At 31.1% G+C, this 15446-nt stretch overlaps 4 protein-coding genes and 1 non-coding gene across 5 annotated transcripts; 4 read left to right on the top strand and 1 right to left on the bottom strand.

Moving 5' to 3' along the window:
* Nucleotides 1-199: 199 nt before the first annotated feature.
* Nucleotides 200-1812, top strand: mtDNA-helicase (mitochondrial DNA helicase). Its single transcript, XM_065501927.1, has 2 exons — nt 200-581; nt 640-1812. Exons 1-2 carry the CDS (start codon nt 347-349, stop codon nt 1764-1766), a joined length of 1362 nt encoding a protein of 453 aa, XP_065357999.1. The 5' UTR covers nt 200-346; the 3' UTR covers nt 1767-1812.
* Nucleotides 1742-2663, bottom strand: LOC135952126 (cysteine-rich PDZ-binding protein). Its single transcript, XM_065501929.1, has 2 exons — nt 2422-2663; nt 1742-2021 (listed from the first exon to the last, which is right to left on the bottom strand). The coding sequence occupies exons 1-2, from the start codon at nt 2571-2573 to the stop codon at nt 1892-1894; spliced, it is 282 nt and encodes a 93-aa protein (XP_065358001.1). The 5' UTR covers nt 2574-2663; the 3' UTR covers nt 1742-1891.
* Nucleotides 2664-3652: 989 nt separating this feature from the next.
* On the top strand, nt 3653-14698 carry x16 (x16 splicing factor). The gene is made up of 3 exons (XM_065499631.1): nt 3653-3824; nt 4026-4504; nt 13265-14698. The coding sequence occupies exons 1-3, from the start codon at nt 3822-3824 to the stop codon at nt 13638-13640; spliced, it is 858 nt and encodes a 285-aa protein (XP_065355703.1). The 5' UTR covers nt 3653-3821; the 3' UTR covers nt 13641-14698.
* On the top strand, nt 10400-12476 carry nop5 (nop5 ribonucleoprotein). Its single transcript, XM_065499630.1, has 2 exons — nt 10400-11800; nt 12013-12476. Exons 1-2 carry the CDS (start codon nt 10530-10532, stop codon nt 12284-12286), a joined length of 1545 nt encoding a protein of 514 aa, XP_065355702.1. The 5' UTR covers nt 10400-10529; the 3' UTR covers nt 12287-12476.
* On the top strand, nt 11846-11927 carry LOC135952774 (small nucleolar RNA SNORD53/SNORD92). Its single transcript, XR_010576135.1, has one exon. It is a non-coding gene; the product is annotated as a small nucleolar RNA SNORD53/SNORD92 (small nucleolar RNA).
* Nucleotides 14699-15446: the final 748 nt, after the last annotated feature.

Here is a 15446-nt window from a genome sequence, read left to right as displayed (position 1 = left end):
AGATCTAAAATATTATGCAGACTTTAAGAAAGTGATAAAATCCTCGAACATAGACTATAAAGATGGTCACACGTGCTTGCAAGTGTCATGTAAACTGTGTACAAATTCTTCAGGTGATAAGTGGGCTTATGTAAATAAACGAACTGGAAGTTTTAATTGCCCTGGTTGTGATGTAAGAGTGCCTTTGTTGCAAGCCAAAAGTGCCTATGAAAAATCTAAACATATTATAGATTACCTCAAAGAGGCTTCCAAAGGGTATACCTCAAAATGCCGCCAACTAACAGCAGTTCCTGTCAATGTTTGTGACAGTTTGCAAATAAAGGGCTTGAAATTGGTGGATTTTGAAATGTTAAACTCCTGCTATGATGCCGAACTTAATGTTTTACAGTTTCCATTGATGAATGCTGGTAATAGAATAGTAGGCGAGAAATTTTTATATTTAGAAGATGGTAAAGAGGAGTGCTTTCAAAATGACAATTTATCTGGAGTCTTACTATACGGACCATCCAATAAACAAAAGGCCATAGTTGTGGCCAATTTATTAGACTTTTTGGTGCTAATCGCTCAGCGTATTGATACACGTAATTAGTTTTCTTTTTAATTTTAATAAACTTAAATATAATTGATAATTTATTTCAGATGCTATTGTCTGTTTACCCTATGGTCTAAAATGTCTTCCTCAAGAATGTTTACCAACATTGGAACATTTTAAGGAACTGGTACTTTGGTTTAAGTGTGATTCTACGGGATGGGATGTTGCCAAAACATTTGCAAGTAAAATTGATGAAAGACGATGCCTTTTAATACGACCCACCGTTGCTGAACCATCTCCCTTCGATGCCCAACGAAAACGACTCAATATTCGCCACATTTTGCAAAAAGCGACACCGGTACGACACAAGTCAATTACGACCTTTAACTCCCTCAGAAATGACGTTCTCAGTGAATTGCAAAATATAGAGAAAGTGAATGGTGTTAAATGGAAAAGATTTCCTATACTTAATAAACTACTGAAGGGGCACCGTAAGGGGGAGTTGACTATAATAACAGGACCCACAGGCAGTGGTAAAACTACATTTATGAGTGAATACTCTTTGGATTTGGCATTGCAAGGAGTTTCAACACTATGGGGTTCTTTTGAAATAAGAAATGCCCGTTTAGCATCCACTTTGTTACGTCAATTTGTTGGTTATTCTCTGGAAAAGAAATTGCATGAATTCGATCATTGGGCTACAGAATTTGAAAAACATCCCATGTACTTTATGACTTTTCACGGACAACAGCCGCTGAAAATAGTCATGGAAGCGATAGAACATGCACATTATGTTCATGATATAAGTCATGTTATTATAGATAATCTTCAATTTATGATGGGCATTTCAAATACATATCGTACAGACAAATTTTGGGAACAAGATAGTATAATAGCCTCATTTCGAGCTCTTGCTACAAAACACAATGTACATGTGACTTTGGTAATGCATCCACGCAAAGAAAGAGAAGAAGATGATCTAACTACTAGTTCAATATTTGGTTCGGCTAAGGCTAGCCAAGAAGCGGATAATGTTCTAATTATCCAGGATAAACGTTTAACCAGTTTAAAGGGTAAAAAATATTTACAAATTGTCAAAAACCGTTATAGCGGAGATTTAGGCATAATGCCTTTAGAATTTAATAAGGATGCTTTAAGTTATGCCTACTCCGGCCAAAAGAAAAAGAAGGAAAAAGACATAGAAACGCATTCACAATCGTCAAGAGAGTTATAGTATTTATTATTTGTTAATATTATACGATATATTGTTATTCTAATTTTCACTAAGATTTAAAGGACAAAATTATTGTACTGTTTAAGTATGAAAATAGTTTTGATATTAAATACAAATGAACTATTTTACGTTGAACTTTGTTTATAATTTTTAGTACTCATTAATTTTTTGCCACACATGGCACAAATAGCTTTTTTGTAGGCACATGCTTGACAATAATGCGATCCAGCCTGGTGAACTTTTTGGCGGCAAATTCTGAAAGATAAAATTCTCATTAAATTTATGTGATTAATAGATTTTTATAAATATTGCTAATGAAAATATAATATTAAATAGTTGCTATGATGCAACACTATACAGATATATGAATTATTTTGGAATTTTGATACCGAAATAATCGCAATTATTGTTACTGTTAAAATACTGTTGCCAATATAATTGTATATAACGTTATCACCGATATTCTTTAAATAATTTTAATTATGAAAACATGTTTGATTTTAATTATTGAGTCTATTGAAATCGAGAAAAAAGATTTCCAGTTTCTTTCATTTGTAAATTTTTTACTTATAATATTCTTTAAATAATAAATGGATGAATTAAACTTTGAGAAAATAATACCTATCACCAACAATTTTTTTAATATTGTACCTACCGGCATGGTGGAAGTGTTTTCCCAATGGGGTTAAATCTGTCTTTAGCGGAAGATAACGCTTTGTTTTCATTAATTTTACGAGCCGGGCCAGTTTTCCAGGGATCTGGTGTAGCAATTTTAGCCAATTTTGTTTCGCATTTTTCACAAACCATCGTATATCAATTTAAAAACTATTTTAGAATTAATTTGTTTTGTTTATTATTTACTACTTTTCGATGTTGCATTCAAAGTAAAGTGATAGCTTTACTTTTAGTACATTTTAATAAAACAACTCTGATTTTATTAGGCTTCTTAAATATGGCATCTATATGCTTTGCATATACAGAGTCGGGTAACTCTTTCTTACAATCCCGCTAAAACGTACCAAAATCGCTAGAAAATATAAAAAATTTAATTGCACTAAATCTTAGCGTTTTCTTGTAAAATTTGTTTATTTTGTATAAAATCATTAAATTGTTTCAGCATGTAATTTTTAATGAAATAAAAATCTGCATTTAATGAATATTTATAAAAAATAATCGTATTATAATAAAAATTGTGAAACTATGCAATCATGTGTTCTTAGATTTATCTCTAAAAATTACATAACTTTAATAAAAAAATGTTTCAAGAAAACTTTTATGAAAAAAGTCGTATCAAAATAGATCAACTATGACACTTTCCTGTATATACAATTTTCAAAAGATTAAAAGAGACGCGGGACCTTCTGCTATGGGAAACATCGAACACCAGTTTCGCTAAAATTCCTTCTTTGGTAATACCAAAATTCAAAGAAACCGCAATTTAGAGTAGAATGTAGTTTTTGGTTCAGAAATATTATTAATTTATTAATATACATAGCATTATGCCTCGCTTATTTAGCTTATAATTAAGTAAGCTATCAACTCAAAAAATTATTAAAATACATGCTTTTGACATGATCAAAAATCCAAAAATGTATTACAACCAAAATGTATTAAAATACTTTTTGCATAAGTTTTCTTATTATATATAAACAGGGATTTATTCAACATGTAAGACCTATTTCACACTAGACAATTTAGTTGCGCAATTCTCTTCTCAGCCCATATATTTCGTATTACCTACATATTCCACATTTAAGCTGTTTTTAATTTTAAAACATGCGTTTTTGTTTTCTTTTTCATTTTGAAAAAAATCGCTAGATTACTCGTTGGTAGCTGAAACACTTTTGTCCAGCTAAATTGCCATCACTGGGCATAATTCGCATTCGGTTTTTTGCGCGTTGTTGCAGCAGAAGAAGAAAGAAAAAGCAGAACAAAATTTTCATTTTCCGATTTTTTCATTTGTGAGCATGTTTTAAGAATTTAATAATATAGTGAACAGAATAAACAGAAAATAACTATTAAATTAAAAACTAATAAAAATATCAAATATAGAAAATGGTAAGTTAAAAATCATCAAGCATTTTTGTGCATCGAAAGGAATCGATTTTTTATCACTCTTTTTAACCCCTGTAAATTGTACAGGGGGTATTGGCTGCAGACAAAAGAATAGATAAAATAATTTGTGTTTACTCGTTTTGTTTTTTACTTCCAAAATGAAAACTGTGTGTTCACTTGGCTTGTATTTTTATATTTTTTTAGTCGAAGAAAATGTCTCGTTACCCCAGTGATCGTAAAGTTTATATTGGTGACCTGGGAAATAGTGCTCGAAAAAATGAATTGGAATATGCATTTGGTGCATATGGTCCTTTGCGTAGCGTTTGGATTGCGCGTTCACCGCCAGGATTTGCATTTGTTGAATTTGAAGATGCCCGTGACGCGGCGGATGCCGTAAAAGGTTTAGATGGCCGTACTATATGTGGCCGTAGAGCTCGTGTAGAATTGTCTACCGGCAAGAGCGCAAAAACAGGAGGCGGACGTAGTGGAGGTGGTGGTGGCGGTGATCGTAGAGGTGGTGGTGACCGTTACGGCAGCAGTGGTGGCAGAGGCATTGGAGGTGGTAGAAATGGTGGAGGTGGTGGTGCTGGAGGCGGCGGTGGTGGCGATAGCAAATGCTACGACTGTGGTGACCGTGGACACTATGCTCGTGATTGTCATCGTCATGGCCGTAGCAGAAGGCGGTAAGTGACACTCTTTATATTATTTGTAAAAGTATGTTTAAAAGTGAAAAAAGTTGATCCGTATTGAAACGGTTAACTTTAGCAATGAAGCAGATTTGTAAAAGAATTATATACATATGTTGTATATAATATAATTATTATATGTTGAGTTTGTTTGCAATCTGAATGTCCTATATTTTAAAATGTCCACTATAATTGTGTCCGTTTTTGAAGAATTAAAAATGAGACCAATTTCTAAATATATATTTACGTGGCAATAATAACAATGGCATCATAATGTACTTTTTGTAACATAAAATGGATTTTTCTATTTTTTGAGCATATAGTAGCATATTTTGGTAAAAATATAAGTTAACTTATAAGTTAAACGGCTTTGTTATATACATAAAGCTGAAACTAGAAAAAATCTCAACTTACTCAAAAAATCACGTATATTAGTGTTGTTTTTGTTTTTAAACAGCTGACTTTGATCTATGATATTAGACATAGAGAAACATAGATCGGAAACTAGAAAATGTTATCTATCATATTAGATATCATAACTCATTTATAACTTCCAGATCCTAAACAATACAAATTAGATTCTTTGAAAATTTTAATATGGGGGTTAGAGTTTATAATTGATATCAATATCACTATTTTGATACAATTATTAACTAATTAAAGTGACGATTTTTAATTGACCACGTGGTCCCATTTTCGTTATAGTTTTCCAAAGATTCAAGACCAGTTCTAATTGCTTTTAAAAATGAAACCGCTAAATTTTTAGTTTATAATATATAAAGTAATGCCATTGTTATAAAATATTTTAATTAATTCTGAGTTTGTTTCAACCTTTATTTTTAATTTAAATGCAGTCAGTTATTTTTTCTAGTATCGATTTTTTTTGCGAAGAAAATCCAATTTTTAGGGATATTCTTTGCACGTAGTTTTGGCTCACGGATAATTCTATGTATATTTTAAATATTCTCTTTCTGATTCCGAAGATTGTTTCTCGATATTTTGTATGATTTATCAGATATCAAGCATCGACTTTGCTCTATGTCCACAATTTTAACATTTTGGCGATAAAAATAACAGAACCAAATGGAATTAAATTAAACTACATAATATATTTAAGAGATGCTTAAGGTACGTTCATAGATGTCGAAAACACATTGACTCAAAAAAAGTATCCATTATTTTTAGCACAAATTTGTTTGGCATTGTTTACTTATAAAATGACCAATTATCATTATTATGGTATTGACAAAACATTTTAATTTTTCCAAAAATTGTCTGGCCTTTTTAGTAACTCAGTCCTTGTTTTTATTAGTGCTTCACAGCGACGATGCGTTTAACCAATTAAAGAGTGAATCGTCTCCTTTGAAATATTTTGCCATTCCCATATAACCGTATCTGATAGAGCTTCCATCGCGGTATAATTCTGTATCCGTATTTTGCACTTCAAAGCACATAGCAAATTGGATTGTAGCCACTAGGATAGTGGTGTGTTTCGGGTAATTTTTGTGACTGAATCTCCAAACTAGGGATATATTTTCCTTAGCGCATGATTGATCTGAATTCGATTCCATTCATAGTATATTTTATATGTAGTTAAATTAGACTCATACATTGACCTGAAGAAAACTTCGCACAATAATATTGTTACCTCGAAACATGGCTATCTTATTTGTGTACTTGGGGTACAATCTCTTTAACGTTGTCCGTTCACTGCAGCTTAAATTGTATTTAGATTCATCAGAAAAGAGAAAAGGGAGAGTATTCAATTTCTGTCTCGACCAGTTTAAATGTTTTTTGGCAAACTTTGGACGAACTTCAATCTAGTTCTAAAATCGTTTAATATTTTAGTTTTTAATATTACTCAAAACTGGACTCTAGCCTTTTTTATTAACTTTTCTAAAAAAAATATTGTGCATTATTAGCTATAACCTTTTCCCATCTTTCTGGCTACATATGGATTCCGAGCCAAAAGAACTGCTCATCTTTTGAGGCCAAGTGAAGAGTATCCCAGAGAGAGCGTTCTGCATCGATCGAAACGATAAGACAGTTTCATGTCTAGAAACTTTTTTGTGCAAAAAAATTACAAAAAATATATTTAACACTGTTTTCTTAATATTATTTTTGTTTTATATGTTCTTCTTGTAGAATTTTTAAAGTTTCCATTGGTTTGTCTATTCTGCAGTTACTATATTTTAATAGAAACCATAGTAAATTTGAAGTTATCTTAGAAATAAACACATATATTGGGTAAAAGGTCATGTTTGTGAAAACTGTAATTGCAGAATATAGTTTTAGATACGAAGATCCTTAGCGAAGATCCATATGTCGATAAATCACTGTCCATTACTTTTATATTGATTCACTGCATAACAACGATCATAGAGCTACTGCTTAATCTGTATAACAAAAATTAAACCGGTTGTTAAATAATTTTTAAAATTGCTACCAGTTTCGTTTTTATATATTCGAAAATTGCGTACAATTCCAACAAAAATTTTAATATAAATTATAGCAAATTAGCGGTTAAAATAAAATACAAATATCTAGTTTTCATTGTATTATTCAACAATATTCAAGGAAATGACAATCAAGATTTCAATATTATAATCCTCTTAAGGCCCTTGGCCGAATGAACTCGGGTCATTCCGGTGCGTAGAACCGGCTGTCGTGGGAATGTCTTTGGTCGATTCGGCTGGTTGGCCGGCCTTCACATACGATCTCTTACGCTTCGTGTTATCGTAATGGACCCTTTTTGGATCGCAAATAATGATTCAGTCCAAAAATAATTTTCTTTATAGCATTCTCTCTATAGGTCTCTCGGCTTCAATTTGCTTTTGGATGAATACTGCTGCTCGCAAATGTTTTGAAATTGCTGCTTGAGTATCTCTCAATGATTTTGCAAGCTCTTGTTGAGTTTTACAAGTATCTTCATGGAGTAATGCCTCCAATTCTTGGTCTTCAAACTTTTTTGGCAGGCTTGGGCGATCTTTGTCTTCCGTGTCAAAATCACAACCTCGGAACAGCACAAATCATTTCTCGCACATTGTTGTTTACACCATAATGTAAAACTAAGTGAGAATATATAACAGATATGTAACCTTCATAATGACATATAAGATATTAAAAACAAAAGAAGCATCTATTGTAAATCCCGCATTTTTGAGTCATACACTCAATTTTCATCCTTTAGTTACAGAGAAAAGAACATATTTAGAGAAAAGAACATACTTAAAAGTGTACCACAATATTTGTGGCATATTTATATATAAGACTTGATTATTATTTTTATAATAGAATGAGAGATGTTTTAAAAAACGGATATAAGTTTTTAAAGCCTTTACGTTTAAGCCTACGTTTAAGTTGATCACCCTTAAATAAGGGTGATCAACTTAAACGTAGACAGCAAAGAAATAAGCTGGCACTAAATTTTCAAATACGAAATCCTATTTGTCTTATTTTTCAAGTTAATTTTTGTGTATATTAAGTTTAATTGTTTCCGATAAAAATCTTAATAAATATACAATACTGTGCAGAACATAAGCAACCAGAGTAGGGTAAACATAAAAGTTTTTATTATTTTTTAGAATATGTAAATTTTCTCTATATAAAAGAGTGTAAAGCAATAATAGCAAAATGGTATTACTTTGTTTAAAATCCTTAACGTAGTGCCGCACATGGCAAATATTTAGACGTGACCACTAAATAAAAAAATAATTGAATTTTTTTATATATTGTATTTCAAAAACTTATTCGAAATACAATTAATTAGAAATGTTTAGTTTTATTTTATTTGATGCTTGATCTTACAAAATATAATATAATTTTTTCATAAAACATTCAGCATTTTATAAAATGTTTGTACTTATATGTATGTAAATAAATGCAATATTCGTATTTGTATAAACCATTTAAAATTTATTTGATCAAATTTGAAATTTAAACTAAAGTAATCTTTTGTTTAAATTAAATCCTGCAAGTTGATTCATTAAGTCCCGGTTCACACTGTGAAACATTAGCTGTAAAACATTTTAAAACTCTCTTTTGAAACTGCATTCGTGTTCACACAGTGAATTTTTTTGGTTTTCAGTTTTTGACATTTCTGTACAGAACTAATATGAACGAATAAATTTGGATGACATACTCAACAAAAACTTCATGCACATGAAACAGAGTACCCGTTCCTCTTTCCCGTTTCATCAACGAACTCAATGTTTTGCAGCAAATGTTTCACAGTATGAATGGAGACTAACAAACAATTAAAAAAAATAGTTTTACAATTTAAAAAAAAAAATGTTTAATATTTTGACGGCCTATTCTTGAGTTATAAAATTCAAAGCCTATATCTTCAAAACCATTTTAAAGCAGGATACTCGTATAGTTCAGAAGTTACGAACCAAAATGTATTATTTTTTCATAACTCGTACACTAATAGTGTCCAGTTTAAAAAATTGTAAAATATATAAAATTATTTAAACTATAAAACACCTCTGTTCTGTAAATCGAGTAATTTAAAAAACGAATTTCAAAATGGTTGTCAAGAGACAAAATTATCAAGTGTAGTCTTCATTTATTATTGTTCATAGCCATCAATTTGTTCACTCTACGGATAATTTCTTGTCCGTACATGAACAAGATTTGTTTATGTTAAGTTGTTGTTCGAACTACGTTGTCAGAACACACAATTTACACACAAAAATACCGCCATTTTCAAAAATGACAAAGAAAACCATGAACATGAACAGGTTTTCTACATACAAAATATCGTGAACAAATTGTTATCCGTTCCGACGACGTTTTGTAATTGTACACACAAAATAATGGCTCGTCAAGACGTGGGTCAGCTAAAACAGATTTGTCTTGACAGAACGTCATGAATTGTTTATTGTAAATAAAGTATTGGAGAATAGTAAACAGAAAGGAACGTATTTTGAATTAAAAATAAATACACGTGTTACATTTTTTTTAATTTTATGAACTGTTGAACAAATTCCATCATTTAAAACTGAAAACGATCTAAAATATTGCAATACTGAATTATAATATAAAATAGTTCAGTTTTGACATAAAATTCAAATTATTCAAATTGTACTGCAAAAGTTTAACTCTACTTAAGTGATATCAATTATATAATATAAATATCATTAAGCTTTTATTTTACATCTAATATTTCGCTACCCCATTGTGTAGCATCATCAGGAAAATACTGAACCACTGAACTCAGCGTACTCGAATTAGTTTAACCACGCTTGACAGTTTTTTTCAACTAGCGCAGTGTTATTATTTTACCCTGAAAGTGCTGCGCAATGAAGTAGCGAAATATTTCATATAACATAAATAAAATCTGATCTCAAGCGATTAATAAATTATATTTAACGATAATAAAAATGGTCGAATAACTAGATAAATTTTTGTCATGCTAAATTTCAAAATGATTGCAGAGAAAAAATATAGTATAGTCTCCATTTATTAGTATGTATTATTGCTTTGTGATAAAACAATTGTTAGTGCTTCAGCTAAGACTACTTTGTCTGTCAACAAACGTGATTTATTATGATAAATATTTTTCAAGTATATAATAACATTGACGTTTGTTGTAAAGGCAAAATTATCTGAGCTGAAGCATTACAATTTTGTCATACCGATACAAAACACTAATTAATGGGGACTATACCAGATAATTGTTTCTCTTAACCATGACAAAAATATTTATCAAGTATAGACATTGTTTGAAATAATTTTTTTAAGTATGGCAACTTTAAATGGTTGTATTGTGTCAAGCAGATGCTTGAACAACAACTGTCATTTACGCAAATGACAACCAGGTGGCGTCATTGTGCTTAGTAAAAATTCAACTATACACGTGTTTTCTCTATATCTGCCTTCATTTTGGATTTTCAACGAAAGCGCGTGGACTAATTTTTTTCCACGACTGCATGTTGAAATAAAAAAATATATTTTCTCAAGTGTTAATTAAAAAATAAAATAATTTATTAAAAAGTGGAAGTAATTATAAATCACAAAAATGTTTGTGCTCTACGAAACGCCGGCGGGCTACGCTATTTTCAAATTAATGGATGAAAAAAAAATGCAGGAAGTGGATAACCTATATTTGGAATTTCAATCCCCAGAAAAAGCCAACAAATTGTTAAAATTGAAGCATTTTGAGAAGTTTAACGACACTACAGAAGCTTTGGCTGCAGCCACAGCAGCCGTAGAGGGTAAAGTTTCAAAGCCATTAAAGAAGACTTTGAAAAAGTTGCTCGGCGATGAAGTACAGGAATCATTGTTGGTTGCCGATGCCAAGTTAGGTAATGCCATCAAAGAAAAGTTTTCGGTACAATGTGTCTACAATACTGGAGTTCAAGAATTGATGAGATGCATAAGACAACAAGCCGATAGTCTTTTGGGTGGATTACCCAAAAAGGAAATGACTGCTATGGCATTAGGTTTGGCTCATTCCCTGTCACGTTATAAGTTGAAGTTTTCGCCAGATAAAATCGATACTATGATTGTGCAGGCACAATGCTTGTTGGATGATTTGGATAAGGAACTGAACAACTACATGATGAGAGCACGTGAATGGTACGGATGGCATTTCCCCGAATTGGGTAAGATTATAACTGATAACATTGCCTTCGCTAAGACAATTAAACTGGTCGGTACTAGAGACAATATGGCGGCGACTGATTTGTCAGACATTTTACCCGAAGATGTAGAGGAGAAAGTAAAGGAAGCTGCTGAAATTTCCATGGGTACTGAAATCTCTGAAGAAGATATTATGAATATTCAATGTTTGTGTGATGAAATTTTATCCATTAATGATTACCGAACACATTTGTATGATTACCTCAAGACTCGTATGATGGCCATGGCACCAAACCTAACAGTTTTGGTTGGAGAAACAGTTGGAGCGCGGCTAATAGCACATGCTGGCTCCTTGATAAATCTCGCCAAACATCCCTCATCTACTGTACAAATTCTCGGTGCTGAAAAGGCTTTGTTCCGTGCGCTAAAGACCAAGAAAGACACACCTAAGTATGGTTTAATCTTCAACGCTCAGCTAGTGGGTCAAGCTAGTTTAAAGAACAAAGGCAAAATGTCACGTTCTCTTGCTGCTAAAGCGTCCCTTGCAACACGTGTTGATGCTTTTGGCGAAGAAGCCACCTTCGAATTGGGTGCCGCCCACAAAGTCAAATTGGAGTCCAGACTGCGATTACTCGAAGAAGGAAACCTACGTAAACTATCGGGAACTGGCAAAGCTAAAGCTAAATTTGAAAAATACCAAGCTAAAAGGTTTGTATTTGAAAAAATTAAAATTATTTATCATATTGTTATTCTTTAAAGTGATGATACCACAAAGGTTTCGCATTTGTCTGAAGATAGAAATCACAATGATGATAAACCTTGGCTGTCTGAATAAAAGAAAACAATAGATAAATTTTCAATAATTTTTTACACTTTTTTTAGTGTTTGTAAAATATTAACATATTCTTAATTCTTTACAGTGAGGTATTTACTTATGAACCTGAGGCTGACAGTACTCTTTCGGTGAAAAAACGTAAGCACTCTGAATCGGCTGACGTTTCTACCCCCGTTAAGAAGGAAAAGGTTGAGGAAGAAACACAGGAGGTAGAGGAAACACCAACTACTTCCGAAAAGAAAAAGAAGAAGAAGAAGAATAAAAATAAGGACCAAGAAGCTCCAGAAGCACCCACAGAAGAAACTCCCGCTAAGAAAAAATCAAAAAAAGTTAAAGAAGAAACAGTTGATTCAGATTAAATATAATTAGAGTTTCTTGTTTAAGATTTAACTATTAGCCATTAGAGTTTTTAATATACAACTTCCCGTAGTTTTAAGTTATTGAGTCTTTTTTTAATTAATACTATTATACATTAAGTTAATGTATTATTTTTTTAAATATACATAATTTGTAATATAAACAAATGTAAAAAAGAGAATACAAAAGAAATATTTGTTTTGATTATTTGAAAGCGGGTATTAAGAAGAACTAATATTCGATGAATGTTCTCACAAACCTTAACAGTTTGTCTACAAAATATGCTTTGAAAATACACTATCAGCCCAATTATGAATAAAAATTCCCTGGGAGTTTTTTCCCTTTGCTCATTTTTCCTTTTCAAATTCAATGGGAAAGAAACTGCCGGGAACAAACTCCCGCGGAATTTTTTATTCATAATTGGGCTGTATATTCAATGCGAAATATGTAATAATCGTCCTCCGAGAAAACTTGTTCACCAACCTGGAGGTAAGTGCTTAATTATACATGTTCGAATTTTACAAAATATAGTACATTAATACAACACTACAGGGGGGACACATAATTGTGTCCAAAATTTATATTCAAGTCAATAGATTACTTAAATTATTTTTAAATCAAATAACTAATATTAAAATTACAGTATATATTTTTAAAGTGATGGACAGAAAACATTAAAAAATTATCGTTTCTTTGATAAAAACTAGTAGACTATTTGATATTTAAACCGAATGACAAAAATATTTCCGAATTAAGATTTTTCTTTTTATTTATTATATGTACATTAGATTATGGTTATTTTGTTGTTACGTTATTTTGCATTTTAAATACGATATGTATATAATTTCCTTAGCACTTTACTGTATGTTTACTACTTTCCAGAAAGTTGAAATGTAGCATATTTGCCGCCTTGGACAGGCTTATTATACAATAATCAGTTATAATTACTAAAATATATATTTGTTTTATTTAATTTACAGTCATACCCGCAGTCGTTCACGTAGCGCATCGCGAGGTCGCAACAGGTCTCACTCCAGATCAGCATCAAGATCCCACAGTCGTTCTGTGTCTGCAACTAGAGAAACATCACGCAAAGTTAGAGAAACTTATGGTCGTACTAGAGAAAATGGACGTGGTGAAAATGGTGATTCCTACCGATACAGTGATGATGAACGTAACGGAGGTGCAGGAGCAGCTGCAGTAGATTCACCATCACCCAAGCGACGTTACGAAGACGATTCGCCATCACCGAAACGAAGCACTCATTCAAAACGTAGTCGCACAGAATCTCGTAGACATGGAGGTGGCGGCGGTTCATCAATTTCACGTTCGCGCTCAAACTCACACAGAGATTAGCAATTACTGAGCAAAAATCAATTAGCAGCTTATATAAAGTAAAAAAGAATATAAAATCCCAAAAATATACATTTTCGATTTTCTAATTTTTACTTATTTACGGATATAAATACATATTATATAAAAAATAAACAGCTGCTAAAGAAGAAATGAACCTAGAATATAGATGTTACACACTACTAAAACAATTGAAACAAAAAAAAAAACAATGAAGAAAAGAAATTTTTTTTGAAATACACTGTGTAGAAGTGTTGAAACTTTTATGCCAGTATTTAGTGAAAAGACTTTAAATTTGCAAAATAACATATTTTTTATTTTAATGAGTTTTCTTTTATAAGTTTATTCCTTATTTATATATATCATATATCTTTTAAATTATGTATTTTCGGACAAAGCTGCTTTTATGAGTTTTATTTATTTAAAGCAAAAACACCAACTAGAATAGCAGCAGCCAAAACTAAGTCATACATTAAAGTCATCAACAAACAAAAAAGAAAAAATCTTTGAAACTTATGATTTTCTTTACCACACTCTTTTTACTTGAATAATTTCACTTCTGCCATTCAGTCGGTCACCAAATCGTGGAATTTAGTTTAATATTTAGAAGACTAAATAAAGTCAATCTTCCTACTTTTAGCACTTCCATGTAAGCAAAAATCAATATTTATTCATGGTTTTGTATTGTATTATAAAATATATATATATATAAAAAAAAACATTAAATGAATTTGTATTTTCAATATATTCTTCAAATAATTATGTATTACACACATACAACATTCGTCATAAACACACACATACAAAAAACAATATATTTATTGAGGAAAACAAATAAATGGTAATTAAATCAATATACATAAATTATATTTCATATTTTTTCGTTCAAATTAAGTCTTTTTTAAAAATGAAAAAATCACCGCAAGAATAAATAGATCTACAGTAAAACCAACCAACCAACCCATACACTTCCTAATAAAATGTCATTTTGATTTGTAACCATTAAGCATAATTTTGATCAATAAAAGATAAAGAGTAAAAAAAATCCATAAATATATAAAGTGTTTTAATATTAACAAGTAAGAGTGCCGAATCGTAATACATATATCCTTCACCAAAGTTGTATTCTTTAAAATAATGATTAATAAAAGTTTTTTATTGAAAAAAATGTTGCTGGAAAAAAAAATTATGAAAAAAATGGAGTTAAAACTATTTTTACCGATTTAACCAAAACTGCTGAAGCACAGATTGAACAAAATTTTCAAATGAAATTGCGATGTTCCCGTTGCACAGTGGCTCATATTTTGGGAAGGCGGCTAAACAATTACAACTCTACTTCAACTACTTAGAGCCAAAAACCTAAAGGTAGGGTCACACATGACAAATATTTTACGAAAAAGACGTAACCACTAAATAAAATACATTCGAATCCTTTTATTTATTTCAAAAACTGATTTTACTTAAGATGTTTCAAAACAAAAAAAAAGTTTTATTTGATGCTGTTTCATCTTACAAAACACTTGTAAGAGTAAACACGTCAAACAAATTTGTGCTAAAAAAAGTGGTTACGCTTTTATTTTCCATGTGCGACCCTACCTTAAGTCTGTTGTCAAAAACCTAATTCATGAAAATGTATTGCCAATAGGGTAACATAAAGACAAGACGCAATTGTCAAAAACCTAAGTCTGTTGTCAAAAAACCTATCTTTGGCAACAACAAAATACATGTTAGTCAATGTATTGTGCTGTTGTGTCAGACATATGATTTGTGTTATGTGCTGTTTTTCTATAGCGAACGAGTGCTTTGAGT

The sequence above is a fragment of the Calliphora vicina genome, chromosome 2, assembly GCF_958450345.1.
Source record: "Calliphora vicina chromosome 2, idCalVici1.1, whole genome shotgun sequence".
In the NCBI taxonomy this organism is placed as follows: Eukaryota; Metazoa; Arthropoda; class Insecta; order Diptera; family Calliphoridae; genus Calliphora; species Calliphora vicina.
The sequence above is the reverse complement of the archived record's forward strand: the minus strand, read 5'-3'. Positions and strand labels throughout refer to the sequence as shown.

Bases quoted from the DNA above. Each gene is read 5' to 3' on its own strand.
- mtDNA-helicase (XM_065501927.1), top strand. From the start codon at position 347: ATGTTAAACTCCTGCTATGATGCCGAACTTAATGTTTTACAGTTTCCA. The intron at 582-639 runs GTAATTAGTTTT...AATTTATTTCAG, and splicing joins CGCTCAGCGTATTGATACAC to ATGCTATTGTCTGTTTACCC.
- LOC135952126 (XM_065501929.1), bottom strand. From the start codon at position 2,573: ATGGTTTGTGAAAAATGCGAAACAAAATTGGCTAAAATTGCTACACCA. The intron at 2,022-2,421 runs GTAGGTACAATA...TTTATCTTTCAG, and splicing joins AAAACACTTCCACCATGCCG to AATTTGCCGCCAAAAAGTTC.
- x16 (XM_065499631.1), top strand. The intron at 4,505-13,264 runs GTAAGTGACACT...TTTAATTTACAG, and splicing joins CATGGCCGTAGCAGAAGGCG to TCATACCCGCAGTCGTTCAC.
- nop5 (XM_065499630.1), top strand. From the start codon at position 10,530: ATGTTTGTGCTCTACGAAACGCCGGCGGGCTACGCTATTTTCAAATTA. The intron at 11,801-12,012 runs GTTTGTATTTGA...AATTCTTTACAG, and splicing joins GAAAAATACCAAGCTAAAAG to TGAGGTATTTACTTATGAAC.